The following is a 15,325-nucleotide window of genomic DNA, read 5'->3' on the forward strand; positions in this document are numbered from 1 at the left end:
CACTCTTCTGAAACTTCTTAGAATTAATCTACTTCTCACTGATTTTAGAGCTCCTGAACTGATGTAAAATACAGGTTACTTTTTCTTTCTACCTGTAGTTCTCCCTCCTGGATACTCTTTTGGCATTACTTCTGGAGCTCTAAAAAGAAAGATTTTCAGGTTGCAACCCTGAAGCTTGTCCCACCTATGAGGCTTCTGATTCAATTATTATGGTGGAATCTTGGAATCAGTATATATTAAATTCTGTCAGTGATTCTGATGGGTAGCCAGGGTTGAGATAATGGTTCATACTATGTTTATGTTCATAATAGTTACATTTATTAAATGATTTTGTGCCATTAAGCTATTCAATAAATAAGTGCCCAGTACACAGTAGTGAACTAGGTAAGTACTGTATCTGCTTTTTTAGAGCTTACATGCTATTGGGGGGTAGGTAGGGAAACAAGTTTCAAAAATATGTGTCAATTGCTATGCTAAGCGCCTTACATGTATATCTCATTTAATCCTATCAACAGTCCTGTAAAATAGATGGGAACTGTTTTCCCTATTTTGCAAATGAGGAAACTGAGATTTGGAAAGGTTAAGTAACTTCTCTGAAACCACACAGCTAGGAAGTGTTAGAACCTCGTTTGAACCCAGGTTTTTCGACTCTAAAACTAATCCTAACTACTCTTTTCTCCTTTTCTTACAACTTTTACTTACCACATTGCCTGGCTGTTTGATGCTTAATACATTTGCTGGACATCTAGCATTTATTTCATACTTGTTTAAGCTGATCCTTCTCACAGATTGTACCAACTAGTCTTCAGTTTTCTTTATTCATTTTTTTCCTGGTTATGTTTATGATGTATAAATATGGTATATTGGAAAGAACAATGGCTCTGAGTTTTAAATCCCAGTCTTGACCTTTGTAACTGTAAAGCCTTAGTCAAATTATTTAACATTTCTTAGCCTCAGTTTTCTCATGTATTAAAATGAAAGTAGTATTATCTTGCAAGTTGTTTTTAGAATTTAATGAAATAAACTATATCAAAGAGACTAGTACTATGCAGACCAAATAGTTAAGGTCAGTAATGATCATTTTCTTTTTTTCCTTTTTGTCTACCAAGTTGCTAGCTAAATCATTAAGTTGATGGTCTTGTTTTCCCTTTCATTATATAGTTATGGATTTTTTTTGGTTTTGAGTAAACATATTTTAAAGTTTGGTACATCTTTGAACCAAATTGAAACTGTTTTCTAAGTGATTGTGATAATGCAATCAAATTTAAAATATGAATTGTTATCATGTGATTTTTAACCTTTAATTAGCCTTAATATTGTGCTAAGAATGAGAGGAAAGAGACATTCAAAGAGAATTATGTGACCTAATCTCAACTGTTTAAGAAATGTCGTCTAAACTATCTTTTCTCTACTTACCAAAGAGAACATCACATAAGAGCAGAATCAGAAACCTTTCTAAAGATGAAATAGGAAATTTTCCTTTTTACCATTAAGTTCTGTTATATACCAGTCAGTTATGCCAGTATTTCATTGAAAGATTAAATTATTTGCCAAGGTTTGCTGAAATCACTTATGTCCCTCTGTGAGTACCATCACTAAATAGGACTCCCCAACATAAACAGCCCTTTGCCTGGAGACCGGCTCCCCTAGGCTTTCTTGAGCATGATTGCTATTTAACACCTCTGATTACTGCCTGATAATGCTTTTCTTTTTTCTCCTTAGGTCAGTAAAATTGTGTCAAATGTTCCTCAGCTGGAGTTTCTAAACCTGAGTTCCAACCCTCTGAATTTGTCGGTTTTAGAAAGAACATGTGCTGGGTCCTTCTCTGGGGTTCGCAAACTTGTCCTCAACAACAGCAAAGCTTCTTGGGAGACAGTCCACACGATACTGCAGGAGTTACCAGAGTAAGCCCCAAGAGCATGAGGGCGAGGGAGCTATGTTGCCATCTGTGTTAGTACATAGGATTACTGCTGATCTCCCATCCAAGAAATACTAGAACTGCAGATTGAGTGGAGAAAGAGGTTAGAAAAACGAGGTTATTGGAATGAGAGCGTGAGAGTAATCTAGTAGCATTTCCAGTGGAATACATGTTCAGTGTTGAGTAGCACCAAGACATGGGATATGTCATCTCTGAGCTAGAAAATACCCCTGAGAAGCACTTATCACTCTAAATCAACTCAGCCTTACTCCATTTTAATCTTCTGATATGACAGTTGATCCTCAGCCCTTTTCTTTGGGAGGAAAAAAGTCATAGTATCTCTAAAATGTGTTAACTTTCAGATGATTAAGTGCCTAGTTGGTCTGATGGGAAAATTGACCTAGTATTATTTTCAATAATTTAAGAAAGAAATTATGCTTTTGTCAATTAAAAAATGCTTTATTATGTTTTGTTTGTCTCTATCTTTGTATATGTATATAAATGTGCAAAGGAAATTTAAAGAAGCCATAGTTTCTTTGACTACCTAAATATGGAAATTCTCAAAGCCCTTCAGAATCTTGTCCCACCCTACTTATTCCATCTTAATTTTGCACTCTCATTCTAATGAGATTGGTTTTCTCACTGCACCCAACACCTAGCATGGCATAGAATGAGCTTTTAAGTACCAATTTCATTACTAACCATATGACCTTTGATAAGCTACTTAATTTCTTTGAGCTCAGTTTTCTTGTCTGTAAAATGAGCATAATTGCATTTACCTTGCAGAAGTGGGAGTAAAATCTATAATACACCTGGGCCGGGCATGGTGGCTCACGCCTATAATCCCAGCACTTTGGGAGGCCAAGGTGGGTGGATCACGAGGTCAGGAGTTCAAGACCAGGCTGGCCAAGATGAAGAGACCCTGTCTCTACTAAAAATACAAAAATTAGCCAGGTGTGGTTGCAGGCGCCTATAAGCCCAGCTACTCGGGAGGCTGAGGCAGAGAATTGCTTGAATCTGGGAGGCAGAGGTTGCAGTGAGCTGAGATCATGCCACTGCACTCCAGCCTGGGTGACAGAGCGAGACTCTGTCTAAAAAGAAAAAAAAAATCTGTAATATATCTGGCATAGGGTCTGACACAGGGTAGGGATTCAATAAATGATAGTTATTATTTCTACTTCTAAACATTTGTTCATGTTGTTTCTGGAATTTTCTTCTATCTCTTCTCAACTTGTGGAAGTCCTCCCCTCCTTCAAGACCATGTATCCTTTCCTGGTTATTCTAACTATATTTCAATTTCATTCTTACGTGAATGACTATTATTCTTACAGTTAGTACTGCTTAATTTAGTACTTAATTACTTAAGCACAAAAGTAATTTAGTAATTTCACACTACCTTATATCATTCTTTGCTATTTCAGTGTGTACTGACCGAAAGACATCTTGGTATTTTCTCCACAATTCTAGTAGAGTCTCACATATAGTGAGACTCACATATAGTAGGCTCTTATTTATTTATTGAATGAGTGAAAATAGGTGTAAAGTAGAAACTAAACTGCTTTAAACAATGAAATATTTCCTTTTTTCTCTGCAGTTTGGAGGAGCTCTTCCTGTGCCTTAATGACTATGAAACAGTGTCTTGTCCTTCTATTTGCTGTCATTCTCTTAAGCTACTACATATAACAGACAATAACCTCCAAGACTGGACTGAAATACGAAAGTTAGGAGTTATGTTTCCTTCACTGGATACCCTCGTCCTGGCCAACAATCATTTGAATGCTATTGAGGAGCCTGATGATTCATTGGCCAGGTTGTTTCCTAATCTTCGATCCATCAGCCTCCACAAGTCAGGTGAGGTTCAGGCTGGTTCTTACTCTACATGCAAATTAATCTGAGCATATGCATGAAATACAATGAAAGTATATTCCTTTCAGTCATAGTTCTACCTTGTTTAGAGTGAAATTTTCTGTATGACATGCAGATGCTTATGACTGGCTAAATTTAAGACGTTAATTATCATAAATGATCTGATAAATATTAAGTGGCATAGCATTACATTAACAATTTATATTTTGTACATTAAAGGGTTCATGCTATGAAAGGAGTGAAATGAAATTGATGCACTGGATATTAAAAGACACAGTAAAAATAGTACAAAGAATTACAAAATAGACCATTTTATCTGGACTTAGTTTAAGGAATCCCCACTGCTGTCTTTTCAAATGCTGACTTTTTTAGTATCTGTATGTAATTGGTTGTCAGTTTATTGCTATTTGATCCTGTGTATCACAGGAATGAATATATTTAGCTTTTTTTTAATTGATAAAATTTTATAGAACAGTTTTAGGTTTACATAAAAATTGAACAGAAAGTACAGAGAGTTTTCATATTCCCCTTGTTCCCACATATATACAACTTCCCCCACTATCAATATCCCACAGCAAAATGGTATTGTACCATTTCAATCAAAGAGCCTATGTTGACTTATTGTTATCACTCAAATCCATAATTTACATTAGGGTTCACTATTGGTGTGGTAAATTCTATGGATTTTGACAAATGTGTAGTGACATGTATCTACAATTGTAGTAACATTCAGAATAGTTTCTCCGCCCTAAATATCCTCTGTGCTCCATCTATTTAACCCCTCTAATCACAGCAACCACTCATCTTTTTACTGTTTGCACAGTTTTGCCTTTTCCAGAATGTCATCTACTTGGAATTATACAGTATGTATCTGTCTCAGATTACCTTTTTCACTTAGGAATATACCTTTAAGTCCTCCATGCCTTTTTATGTCTTGATAGCTCATTTCTTTTTAGTGCTAAATACTATTCCATTTTCTGGATGTACTACAGTTTATCTACTCACCTACTTACTGAAGGACATCTTGGTTGCTTCCAAGTTTGGGCAGTTAAGAATAAAGCTGCTGTAAACATCTGTGTGCAAGTTTTTGTGTGGACATAAGTTTTCAGTTTGTTTAGGTAAATACCAAGGAGCATGACTGCTGCATCATACGGTAAGATTATGAGCCAAACTGTCTTCCAAAGTGGCTGTATCATTTGTATCATTTTGCATTCCCACCAGCAGTCCGAGAGTTCCTCTTGCTCTACATCCTTACCAGAGTTTGGTGTTCTCAGTGTTTTGGATTTTGACTATTCTAATAGGTATATTGTGGTATCTTGTTTTAATCTACAATTCTCTAATGATGTATGATATTGAACATCTTTTCATATGCTTTGTTTGCTGTCATTATATCTTCTTTGATGAGGTGTCTGTTCGGGTCTGTGGCCCATTTTGTAGCCAGGTTGTTTTTTTATTCCTTATTGTTAAGTTTTAAGAGTTCTTTGTATATTTTGAATAACAGTTCTTTATGAGACAAGCCTTTTGCAAATACATTTTCCCAGTCTGTGACTTTTCTTCTCATTCTCTTGATATTGTCTTTTAGCGTATTTCTTAAAATGCCTACATAACTAAAAATAACTCTAACCTACAACTGAAAAAACATGAAGTTAGTTTAATTTACCATAGAAGTTTTAAGAGTGGGAAGTAAGTTTTAAAATCCAGTGTTTTGCGCAAGGAAGCTGTTTATTTCACACCTTGTCATCCCTTGAGCTAACTATTCTTCCTCCTTGATGGAAATGCCATTCTAAGGGTAGAGGATGGTTGTGACTTGGGGGTCGTTATTTCCCAGAGTCCTCATAAATTGCTCTTCTGTCGTTACCTTTGCTGAAGGTTGATAAAAATAGGATGGGACTGTGTTCTTCTCTGAAGTAGATTTGATGCATTGTAAAATCGACCAGCTTCATTATTATAGGAAAATTTTTCCTACTTAGAAGACGTACTTGACTTAGAAGTCAAGTATAGACTTGGAGAATACATTTTCTCACAGCTATAGGGAGAGTTTCATTTTAGGACTAAAAATCCTAATTTACTACATACTCTCCTTACTCAAAGGTTTAGGTTTTTTCTTTTTGTTTGTTTGTTTGTTTTAAACTTTGGATCTGTCTCTTCTGATCTAACAGTCACTCCTCCATGTTCATGGACTCTTCATCCATGCAGTCGCCCAACTGCAGATCAAAAATACTTGGGGAAGAAGGGTAGTTGTGTCTGAACATGGACAGACTTTTTTTCTTGTCAGTATTCCTTATACAGTACAGTATCACAATTATTTACATTGTAGTAGCTATTAAAAGTAACCTAGAGATAAAGTAAACAGGAGGATATGTGTAAGTTATATGCAAATACTATACTACTTTATATGAAGGACTTGAGTATCTGTGGATTTTGGTATCTATAGGAGGTCCTGGAACCAGTCCCCCACGGATACAAGGGACAACTGTATTTAGTTTCTGGTTCTGTTGACCTTGCCTCACTTTAGAATTTTTCAGGTAAAAATTTGAGTATGTCAGTATCAACTCTGATCAGTAGTTTTATTCCATGAGTCTATATTTGAGTGAAATGAGTTGGTCACATAGCTTTCTTTAAGTTATATAATTATGGCATACATCCTGCTTATTGATGAAACTACCAGTGACCCCTCTTTATCAGTCATTTTGGTAGAAAATGAGTAGATGAGAGGATGTTAGACAGTAACGCTCTTCTTTGTTAACCCCTGTGATCACAGGTAGGAGAGGCTATGGGGAAGTTTCTGTGGTTTTAACTATGTTCTGTTCTTGCCTTGGATAAAGAAAACTTTCAGACGACTTTGTTTATGATCATTTTAACATTTCGGAAGTTATTAATTGAAATAATATTTTTTCTGTGTTTCACTTCTTATGTGTGTGCATCTCTGGATTTACTTAAACAATATATTTCTCAAATTAGGTTTGCAGTCCTGGGAAGACATTGATAAACTAAATTCATTTCCCAAACTGGAAGAAGTGAGATTGTTAGGAATTCCACTTCTGCAGCCATACACCACTGAGGAGCGAAGGAAATTGGTAATAGCCAGGTCTGTTGTCCTGATTGTTTTGCTTTATTTCTGTGGGGTCCTATTGTTTCATTAAAGGAATAATGCACTGTGTAGTGGGAGTGCACTATGAGTTTATTCATCCTTTGAGCAGACTGTGCTTGAAGGAGCTGCTTCCGTAGCTCTGAATCCTGGATGAAAAGGAATGTGAGCAATATGATGCGGAAAACATGAAATGTAATTTGCTGCTGACACCACTGAAACATTTCCCTACAAATCTGTACTTAGAATATTTGAAGTTCTGTTTTCGGTGATAAAGTAAAAGTATGTATAGTAGGGAATCATTTCTATTGTGGTTGTCCTTATTTTCTCTGTTAACATATTCATCAGTTAGATTGTAAATTCCTGAAACTTGGGCTATTTCATTAGTGTAAAACCTAAGAGAGCAGCATCTGCGTTTTCTTCTTGAATATAGATTGACTTAAATATGAGCACCATTATTTTTACCTTCTGTCTGACTCCCCTTGCCTTTTGTGTCTCAGCCTCTGCCTCCACACACTCGGGAATTTCACATGAGTATTTATTTTTGTATGAACCTTAAGCAGAAGTAAGATTTGGGCAAAAATGCAAGGGCCATAGAGCTTTGCTTTTTTCTCTTTGTATACTATACATAGTAGTTTAGAAAGGGGAACAGGAGGCTTTAAGGTCCTTTAAAGAAGAGTGGTTCTTTAAACAGGGTCTTGATCTTTGCGACAAGCTGATGCCTAGCAGATCCTTACTGCTTTGTAGTTGTTAACATACACATTAATACCTTTCTGAAGAAATAAATTTGAGCATACTTTTCTTTGAAGAATATGTCTTGCAGCAGGTCTTGTGGTTTATTTTCTTTACACAATTCTTTTGCAAATATGATAAGTTAATTCTTGAATTATATAACCCACTTTTACTGACTACTTTCTAGACTATGCTGTTTACTACAGTAGCCATTAGCTATGTGTGGCTATGAGTACTTGAAATATGTCTTGTCTGAATTGAAATGTGCTATAAGGGTAAAATAAATACTGGATTTCAAATATTTTATATAACTAAAAATGTAAATTAGCTCATTTAAGAATATTGATTGCATGTTGAAATGATTATATATTCTGGATACATTGGGTTAATTGAAATATATTATTAAAATTAATTTCATCTGTTTAATTTTTATATATTTTTTAAATATGGCCATTAAAGAAATTTTAAATTACATATATGGCTTTATTATATTTATGTAAGTTGAACAGTGCTGCCTAGAATCTTGTGTTGAAAGGGGAAGTGTGATCATGAAAGTTCAGTGTCACATGAAAGTGAAACTCAATTTATTTTGTCCTTTCAGTTTAGACCACTTTAGTTCAGGTCAGTAGTTGTATACAAATGGAACTACATCAAACGTGTCCTTTCAAGAAAATAAGACTGGGCCACAAGCCAATTATTTTTCTTTCTAAAGCTAAATATGTTAGTATCTTAAAATGTCTTTATTTTGGTTTTAACTTATAGATTACCATCAGTTTCCAAACTTAATGGTAGCGTTGTTACCGATGGTGAACGAGAAGATTCTGAGAGGTTTTTTATTCGTTACTATGTGGATGTTCCACAGGAAGAAGTGCCATTCAGGTAAAAAAATTCCTCGTTGGCAAAACACTTAGAGGGTGGTGATGCCAGTTAAGAACTCCTGTGGTACAGCAAAATCTAATCATTTGTTATTGGACCCTCTTAGAGAACTTTGTTAATATGTTAAAAAAAAAAAAAAGGAAGAAACACAAGAGCAAACTATTTTACCGCATTTTCCACAGTGTATTTCTTTTAGCTTTGCACATGTATTAACACATATATTAAGAATGATTGGGTAAGTATTTGACTAATTCCAGTAGTTCCTGCTGCATACTCCATATCATTTATTCCTTTTTGATCCTCTCCTTTGGGGTACATTTTTACTCACCCTTAAAATTAGTCTGTTCATTTATGTTGGATCTGCTTTTAGGATATACTAAGTTCTCCAGTTAGGAAGATTTGGCATATGTGCAGTAAGCTCACAGAATATGAGAAAAGGACTGGAAAATAGACTCTTGAGGAAATATTAAAGGAATTAGGATGGTGAATATCAAGAGAAATGCTGAGGGCTAAATTAGTAATTAGCTTTAAGTCTATGAAGAGTTAATAAATATTATTTGGTGAGGAACTAACTTTAATTCTGTAAATGTAAAAGGAAATGTAGCAGGTATGGTATAGGTAAACATACAAGACAAAAAAGATACCCCCCAAAACAGGTTTCTGGGTGTTGGTAACTAGAATCAGTTACTGGAAAAGTGATATGCTTTTCTTCCTTAATGACTTTAAGGATAATATGAATACCCATTTGACTGGAGGAGTTTTAGACAAACAGCCTGAATGTGAGTCACATTAGTTGTTCCTTTGGTTACAAAATGCCTGTGACTTTAATTGATTCTGTGATTCTAATTAAATCTGATTGAATGTGCCTCTCCTTTTTCCCCAAAAGTTCTCTATTGTTTATAGATTTTAAGGGGATTAGCATTCTATAAGACTCAATCAGTGCCATATAACAAGACTTTGTGCTATTATTAGTAGTGTTTTAAAGCCCAAGCATTTAAAAATATTAGATAAATCAAGTAAAAATTTTAAGATAACTTTTAAAAACTAAGAACAACTAGGTAGGGGAAAATAGATACTAGTTTATCATTTAACATAACCTAGGTATACTAGGTTAAACCAGATGAAATTTTTTTTAGGTAAAAAATGCTCTAGTATCTATGGTTTCATTTAGTTTAATCTAACATATTAATGGATTTGTTAGATTAATAAATAAATATTATGGCTTTGGGCATAAATCTCTCATCACAGTTTATTTAACTTCCAGTCTGCTACAAAAGTTTTTTTGTAGCACATACACATATATATACATGTACATACATACATATGTATGTACATATAGTCCTGCACTGCTTAATGACAGGGACATGTTGTAGGTTATATGGTACAGCCTATTACTCCTAGGCTATAAACCTGTACAGCATGTGACTTTAAGGGATATTGTAACACAATGGTAAGTGTTTGTGTATCTAAATACATCTAAACATAGAAAAGGTACAGTAAAGATACGGTATCAAAGATAAAAACCGGTACACCTGTCTAGGGCACTTACCATGAATGAATCTTGCAGGACTGGAGTTCGCAGTGGAAGAGTCAGTGAGTGAGTGGTGAGTGAATGTGGAGGCTTAGGACATTACTGTACACTACTATAGAATTTATAAACACTTAGACTATATTACATTTATACATTTTTTTCTTTCTTTAATAGTAAATCAACCTTAGCTTAACTTTTTTACTTTATAAGCTAATTTTTTAAAACTTTTTGACTCTTGAAATAACACTTAGCTTAAAATGCAAACACATTGTACAGCTGTATGAAAACATTTTCTTTGTTTATATCTTCTATAAGCTTTATTTTAAAACATTTACTTTATTTTTCTACTTTTTAAACTTTTTTATAAATTGAAAACGAAGCTACTAGCACAGACAAAACACTATGCTGATCCTGATGGTCAGGATCAATATCACTATCTTCCACCTTCGCATCTGTTCTCACTAGAAGGTCATCGGGGCAGTGACATATATAGAGTCTTTATCTCCTATGAAAGCAGTGCCTTCCTCTGGAATACCTCCTGAAAGACCTGCCTGAGGCTGTTTTACAGTTAATTTATTTTTTTATAAGTAGGAATATACTCTAAAATAGTGATATATAGTATAATAAGTCCATAAGCCAGTAACATAGTCATTGATTATCATTGTCAAGTATTATATACTGAACATAATTTTGTTTGCTATCAGCAGGGTAGTAAGTTTGTTTATACCAGCATCACTCAAACACTTGAGTTATATGTTGCGTTATGATGCTAAGATGTCACTAGTGATAAGAATTTTTCAACTGCATTATCATCTTATGGGGCCACTGTCGTATATGTGGTCCATTGTTGACTAAAATGTCCTCATGTGGTGCCTAACTGTACAGTGAATTGTTTTCTGTCCCTGATGGTATAATTATTCTAAGATCATTTATACTTCTGTACTAGTTGGTGTTCTTGAATGCGAGTCATAGAAACCAGCTTTAATTAACTTTAGTCAGGAGAGGAATTTATTGAAAGAATATTGGAAAATGTAAAGAATTGTTAGGTAGGATGGAGAACCAGCTTTAGACAGGAACCAGGGGAGTCAAGGATAGACATAGTTTGAACTCTTGTAGTGCTTCATATATTGCTGCTAGCACTGTCATCTCTAGACATCACATGCTGGATTTTGCCACTGGACGCTTGCAGCTGCATCACTGGACTTTTTATTCCCTCATGAGTGCTGAAAATAATTTCTCACTGTCCTTTTTATCCTCTCCATTTAAAAAATATTTACTAAGTACTTACCTTGTGACTAGCAGTGTTGTAGATGCAGTTAATAGAAGGGAATAAAGTTCCTACTTTCATAGAGCTCATATTCTAATGGGATTTCTCACTCACCTTTATTTACTTCATTCCCCAAGAATCAAAAATTTGCATGGGACTAACTGGCTATGTTTAGGACATGTACTCACACCCCATCTCCAGATATAGGGGGCTGGATTATCTGCAGGTGGTATAAAATCTTGTTTCCTCTGATCTTGGGACTTCCCTCAAATAGGAACAATTCAGAAAAAAAAATAGTATGTATTATTGTCTTATACTAGGACTCTTCAATATCTATGCATACATTTTCCCTATAGTTACATTAAAAAAATTATTCTTACCTGCCCTAATGCATTCCTTGCACAAATGAAAATACATTTCTTGCTCCTGAAATGGCATAACCTCAGTCTTAGGAATTGCTGCATCTAGTTCTCACAGTCTTGGATCTTTGGGTGGTATTCATTTCTCCTTTATTTCTGTATCTTTAAATCTATTGATTCAGTTGTAAACTTAACTACCCTAGTATATACCTTTTACAGAATAATGGGAAAAAATAGAGAAGAAAGAAAAGGAAAGTTAAAGTTCATAAACAATTACATGAAACAGGAAAGAACAAAATATAAATATGGATTGGTGCTCTCATTTTTCTACACTGATCCTGAGACTATAATTGGTATTTATGACTTCCCTCCACCATTATTTACCTTTTTCTCTTTGCTTGCAACTAGTTTTACCTGCAGATAACTTAGTTGGACACTATTCTGTACCTGTTTGTTAGGGGAGAGGGGTGGATCTCAATCTTTTCTGGTAGAATGTACACTCTTGGTAGTTTTACCTGTATTTGGTTTTAGTAGTCTAAGATTACTTTTTACCACTAGGCCTGGTAATACCAGGAGATACCACCAGGGATACTCTGGGTTCCATCTACACTCATATATTACCCTTCCTGTATTTCTTCTTCACAGTCAAGATTACTTATCTTAGCTGACAAGCTTTACTTCAAGTGGGGATTAGGGATAGGGGGTGATTTTTCCTAGTAATTTGTAGAACTTAAATTCAGTACTTGGAAGTCTCAACTTCCAGTTGGAATAATTGTTGTAGCACTAGTGTAGACATGCCTCTCGGGTTCTAAAGCCTCTAAACCTAGGAATATGAAATAATAGTTTTGCAAGTTAGTCACTAGACGTAATCATGAGCTGTATTGTGTTTTTCATGTTTACCCTTGAGTTTGCAGACCTATCTACTCTGACAAAGAATTTGTTCTTCAAGACCCATACTTACTAAAGAGTTAAATGGGAGTAAGATAAGTAATCATCATCCAGTTTTTCATGGTGGCAATGCTTTTCTGTTTCCTTTTAGGGAAGTGGTGTTGCTTTTGCTTCATTGTTTTTGTTGAAAGGGATTCGTAGACCACCTATTTATTATAATCCTAAAGACTCCATGACCAATTAGCTACTGCAAAAGATTCATTCATTTGGACTATTTTACTTACTGTTCTGGCCTTGCTATTTATGTAATTATGCCTACTTTCCCATGCACTAGTGGTTGAATGCCACTGCTTGATTTCTTACATCCTTCATTAAATTGAAATGGGCAACCCGATTTCAGTGTATCCGATCTGCATTCCTGACCTATAAAGCGTTTTTCAGATGTATGGGTGCTTTACTACCTAATAAATTTTCAAGGTCTTGGAGTAGGAAATGTCTTCTGGGTCCTTTTAGGGTTTGTAATGGAGAACAGGTAGAAGGACACAAGTAACACAATAATAATAATAATAATCTTCATTATCATACTTATTCTCTATATGTTTGTCCATATAAATAACAACAGCCTTGCAATTCTTTTGGTGGTTTGTAATTAACCCTACAGAGCATGCTGTTACCTGAGCTAGTAGAGCAGATTATATGTATGGAAGGGTCAAGCCAATGGGGAATAAGTTTACTTTTGGAAGGAAATTCCCTCAGGCAGGGGGATTTTACTGCCTTTGCAAGCAAGAAAATATCAGTTTCATTTGACAATGGGGGAGGGGCTACCCAGTTAGCAAGGGGGGCCTAAGTGAGAATTAGAGATTTAGGGTATTCTTACTCATCTCCTTAGAATCCTCCTGTATACCTCCATTCCAATTCTCTTTCTCTCTGTTTTCTAATCAATTGTCCAACATATATGTAATAGTCTCAATATGTTCGCAAATTTAACTGACTTGTACTTCAGCAACCTAGAGCATCAAACCTTGTGCATTTGTTTTTCTGGTTACCTCAGCTCTATTTTTATAAGAGAAAAAAGATCATTTTCTTAACAGTACCTGCATTTCAGTCTGTGCCTAAAGCCTAGTTTATAGGGATTTGGCCTTAACGTTTTCTTTATTTAAGCTATCCTATGTACTTAGAATAGCAGATGCCCTAACTCATAGTTTTGAATTCCTCATGCCCTGCATATTGTTCTATTCTCGACAGCACTCTTTAAATCACCAGCACAGCACAGCACTCTCTAAAACATTCCATGTGACCACAGGTGATAATTATTTCATTACTCCATGTCAAGGACTTACAGAATCCCTTCCATGAACACCAATATGATATTTACTGGCCTCTTCTAGGCCAGAAACCAATCCTTAATTGCCCTTAATTACCTGAGGGACTGTTGCTTGTAATCCACTCCTTGGTACCAATTTCTTAGTGCAAACAGCAGAAATCAATGCTGGCCAACCAAAGTAGAAGAGGAATGTAGTGAAAGAATAATGAATACTGTGTAGCTTACAGAATAGAAAAGATTAGACTTGAGCAGGATTGATGGGAAGCAAGGTACAGCCAAGGTTTCTGTATTTCACTATACAAACAATATGCTTCTGACACTGGTCATTTTACAGTCTTTAGTAAGCTGGTGGACTTCATTGCCCTCAGACACATACAGCCGTGCTTTTGACTTCTTTGCTCTTTTATATCTGTTGTGAATAATCTGTGTTAGACCTTGTGCCTTTGCATTACTCCTTAAGATTTAGAATCCCAGTTATAGTTAGAGAGGCTTATATCAGCTTCCCATGTTCTAGCTTCCAAGGAATGGAGAAAGAGAATATCTACCCCTCTTCAGTTTCTATAGTAGGAAGTGGTTCCTGCCTCTCACCTATTGATAGTTGGTTTTCTACCAATCAGAAGGGCATTCAGATGCTGGACAGCCAAAGTTGGCATATATCTACTATAGCATCTGTTCCTTAGTAGTTGTTCATACAGATCCCCTGGTGGAATTACCCATTTACTCAGCAAATGTCTTTTGAGCCCTTGCAATATGCCAGGAAGTGTTAGGCTCTTAAAAAGGAGCTATAATAGTATTCATGCTGATGGCAGAGTGAGTGGCGAATAAGAACAGAGGAAATTGCATCAAAATGCATTTGTTATGAAGTATGCATTTGTTACGAAATAGTGATATATAAAGAGTATTAGTATTATACTTCTCTCTTTCTCTTCAAAATTGTATCCATAATCTCTTTCTAAAATGCCAATGAGTAAGTAGCATGTAATACTGTGTATAGTTATTAAAAGATGGAATTTGACACTCTGCATCATTCAGTGTCTCATATAAAATTGAACTTTAGTTTCTAGGTAGGATGGAGGTATCCATTTATTTGGAGAAAACATTGCTTTTCATTTAATGAAATTTAAAAAAAAATCAATGTTCAACTCAATTTTCCTTTAAATTCTTACTTCCACTACAGCCTTCCTAATTTGTTTTCCTGAGCTTTTCTTCCTCCCTTCATTTTCCTCTTGTGTCAGTTAAACATGAAATAGCTCTAATTAACTTTGACATAAAGTAAGAAAAGTTACCCAAAATGTCTTTGAGGTTATGAATAAAGAGCCGACATGATCAGTTGAATGTCCTTTATGGTAGCAAAGTTATTTTGTGAGTCACTTGGATTATTCACACACATCTGTTTCTATGTGATTAGTCATTTTGGCAATAGAAGACTTTAAAGATGATCCAGAGATTCACATATCTGTTTTTCTATCCCAGGAT

General features: G+C 35.2%; 1 protein-coding gene across 9 annotated transcripts in view; it reads left to right on the plus strand.

The window, feature by feature from the left end:
• LOC105729494 (tubulin-specific chaperone cofactor E-like protein) overlaps nt 1-15,325 on the plus strand; it is a 162,066-nt gene that overhangs the window by 27,385 nt on the left and 119,356 nt on the right. For all 9 annotated transcript variants that reach the window (XM_012470283.2, XM_064375497.1, XM_064375501.1 and 6 more), the window contains 4 exons: nt 1,723-1,904; nt 3,513-3,769; nt 6,746-6,872; nt 8,367-8,483. In XM_012470283.2, coding sequence (XP_012325706.1) covers nt 1,723-1,904; nt 3,513-3,769; nt 6,746-6,872; nt 8,367-8,483 — 683 coding nt within the window. The remainder of the gene's footprint in view (nt 1-1,722; nt 1,905-3,512; nt 3,770-6,745; nt 6,873-8,366; nt 8,484-15,325) is intronic.

This window comes from Aotus nancymaae, unplaced genomic scaffold, assembly GCF_030222135.1.
Source record: "Aotus nancymaae isolate 86718 unplaced genomic scaffold, 86718_ANA_hifiasm-v0.15.2.pri h1tg000012l, whole genome shotgun sequence".
Classification (NCBI taxonomy): domain Eukaryota; kingdom Metazoa; phylum Chordata; class Mammalia; order Primates; family Aotidae; genus Aotus; species Aotus nancymaae.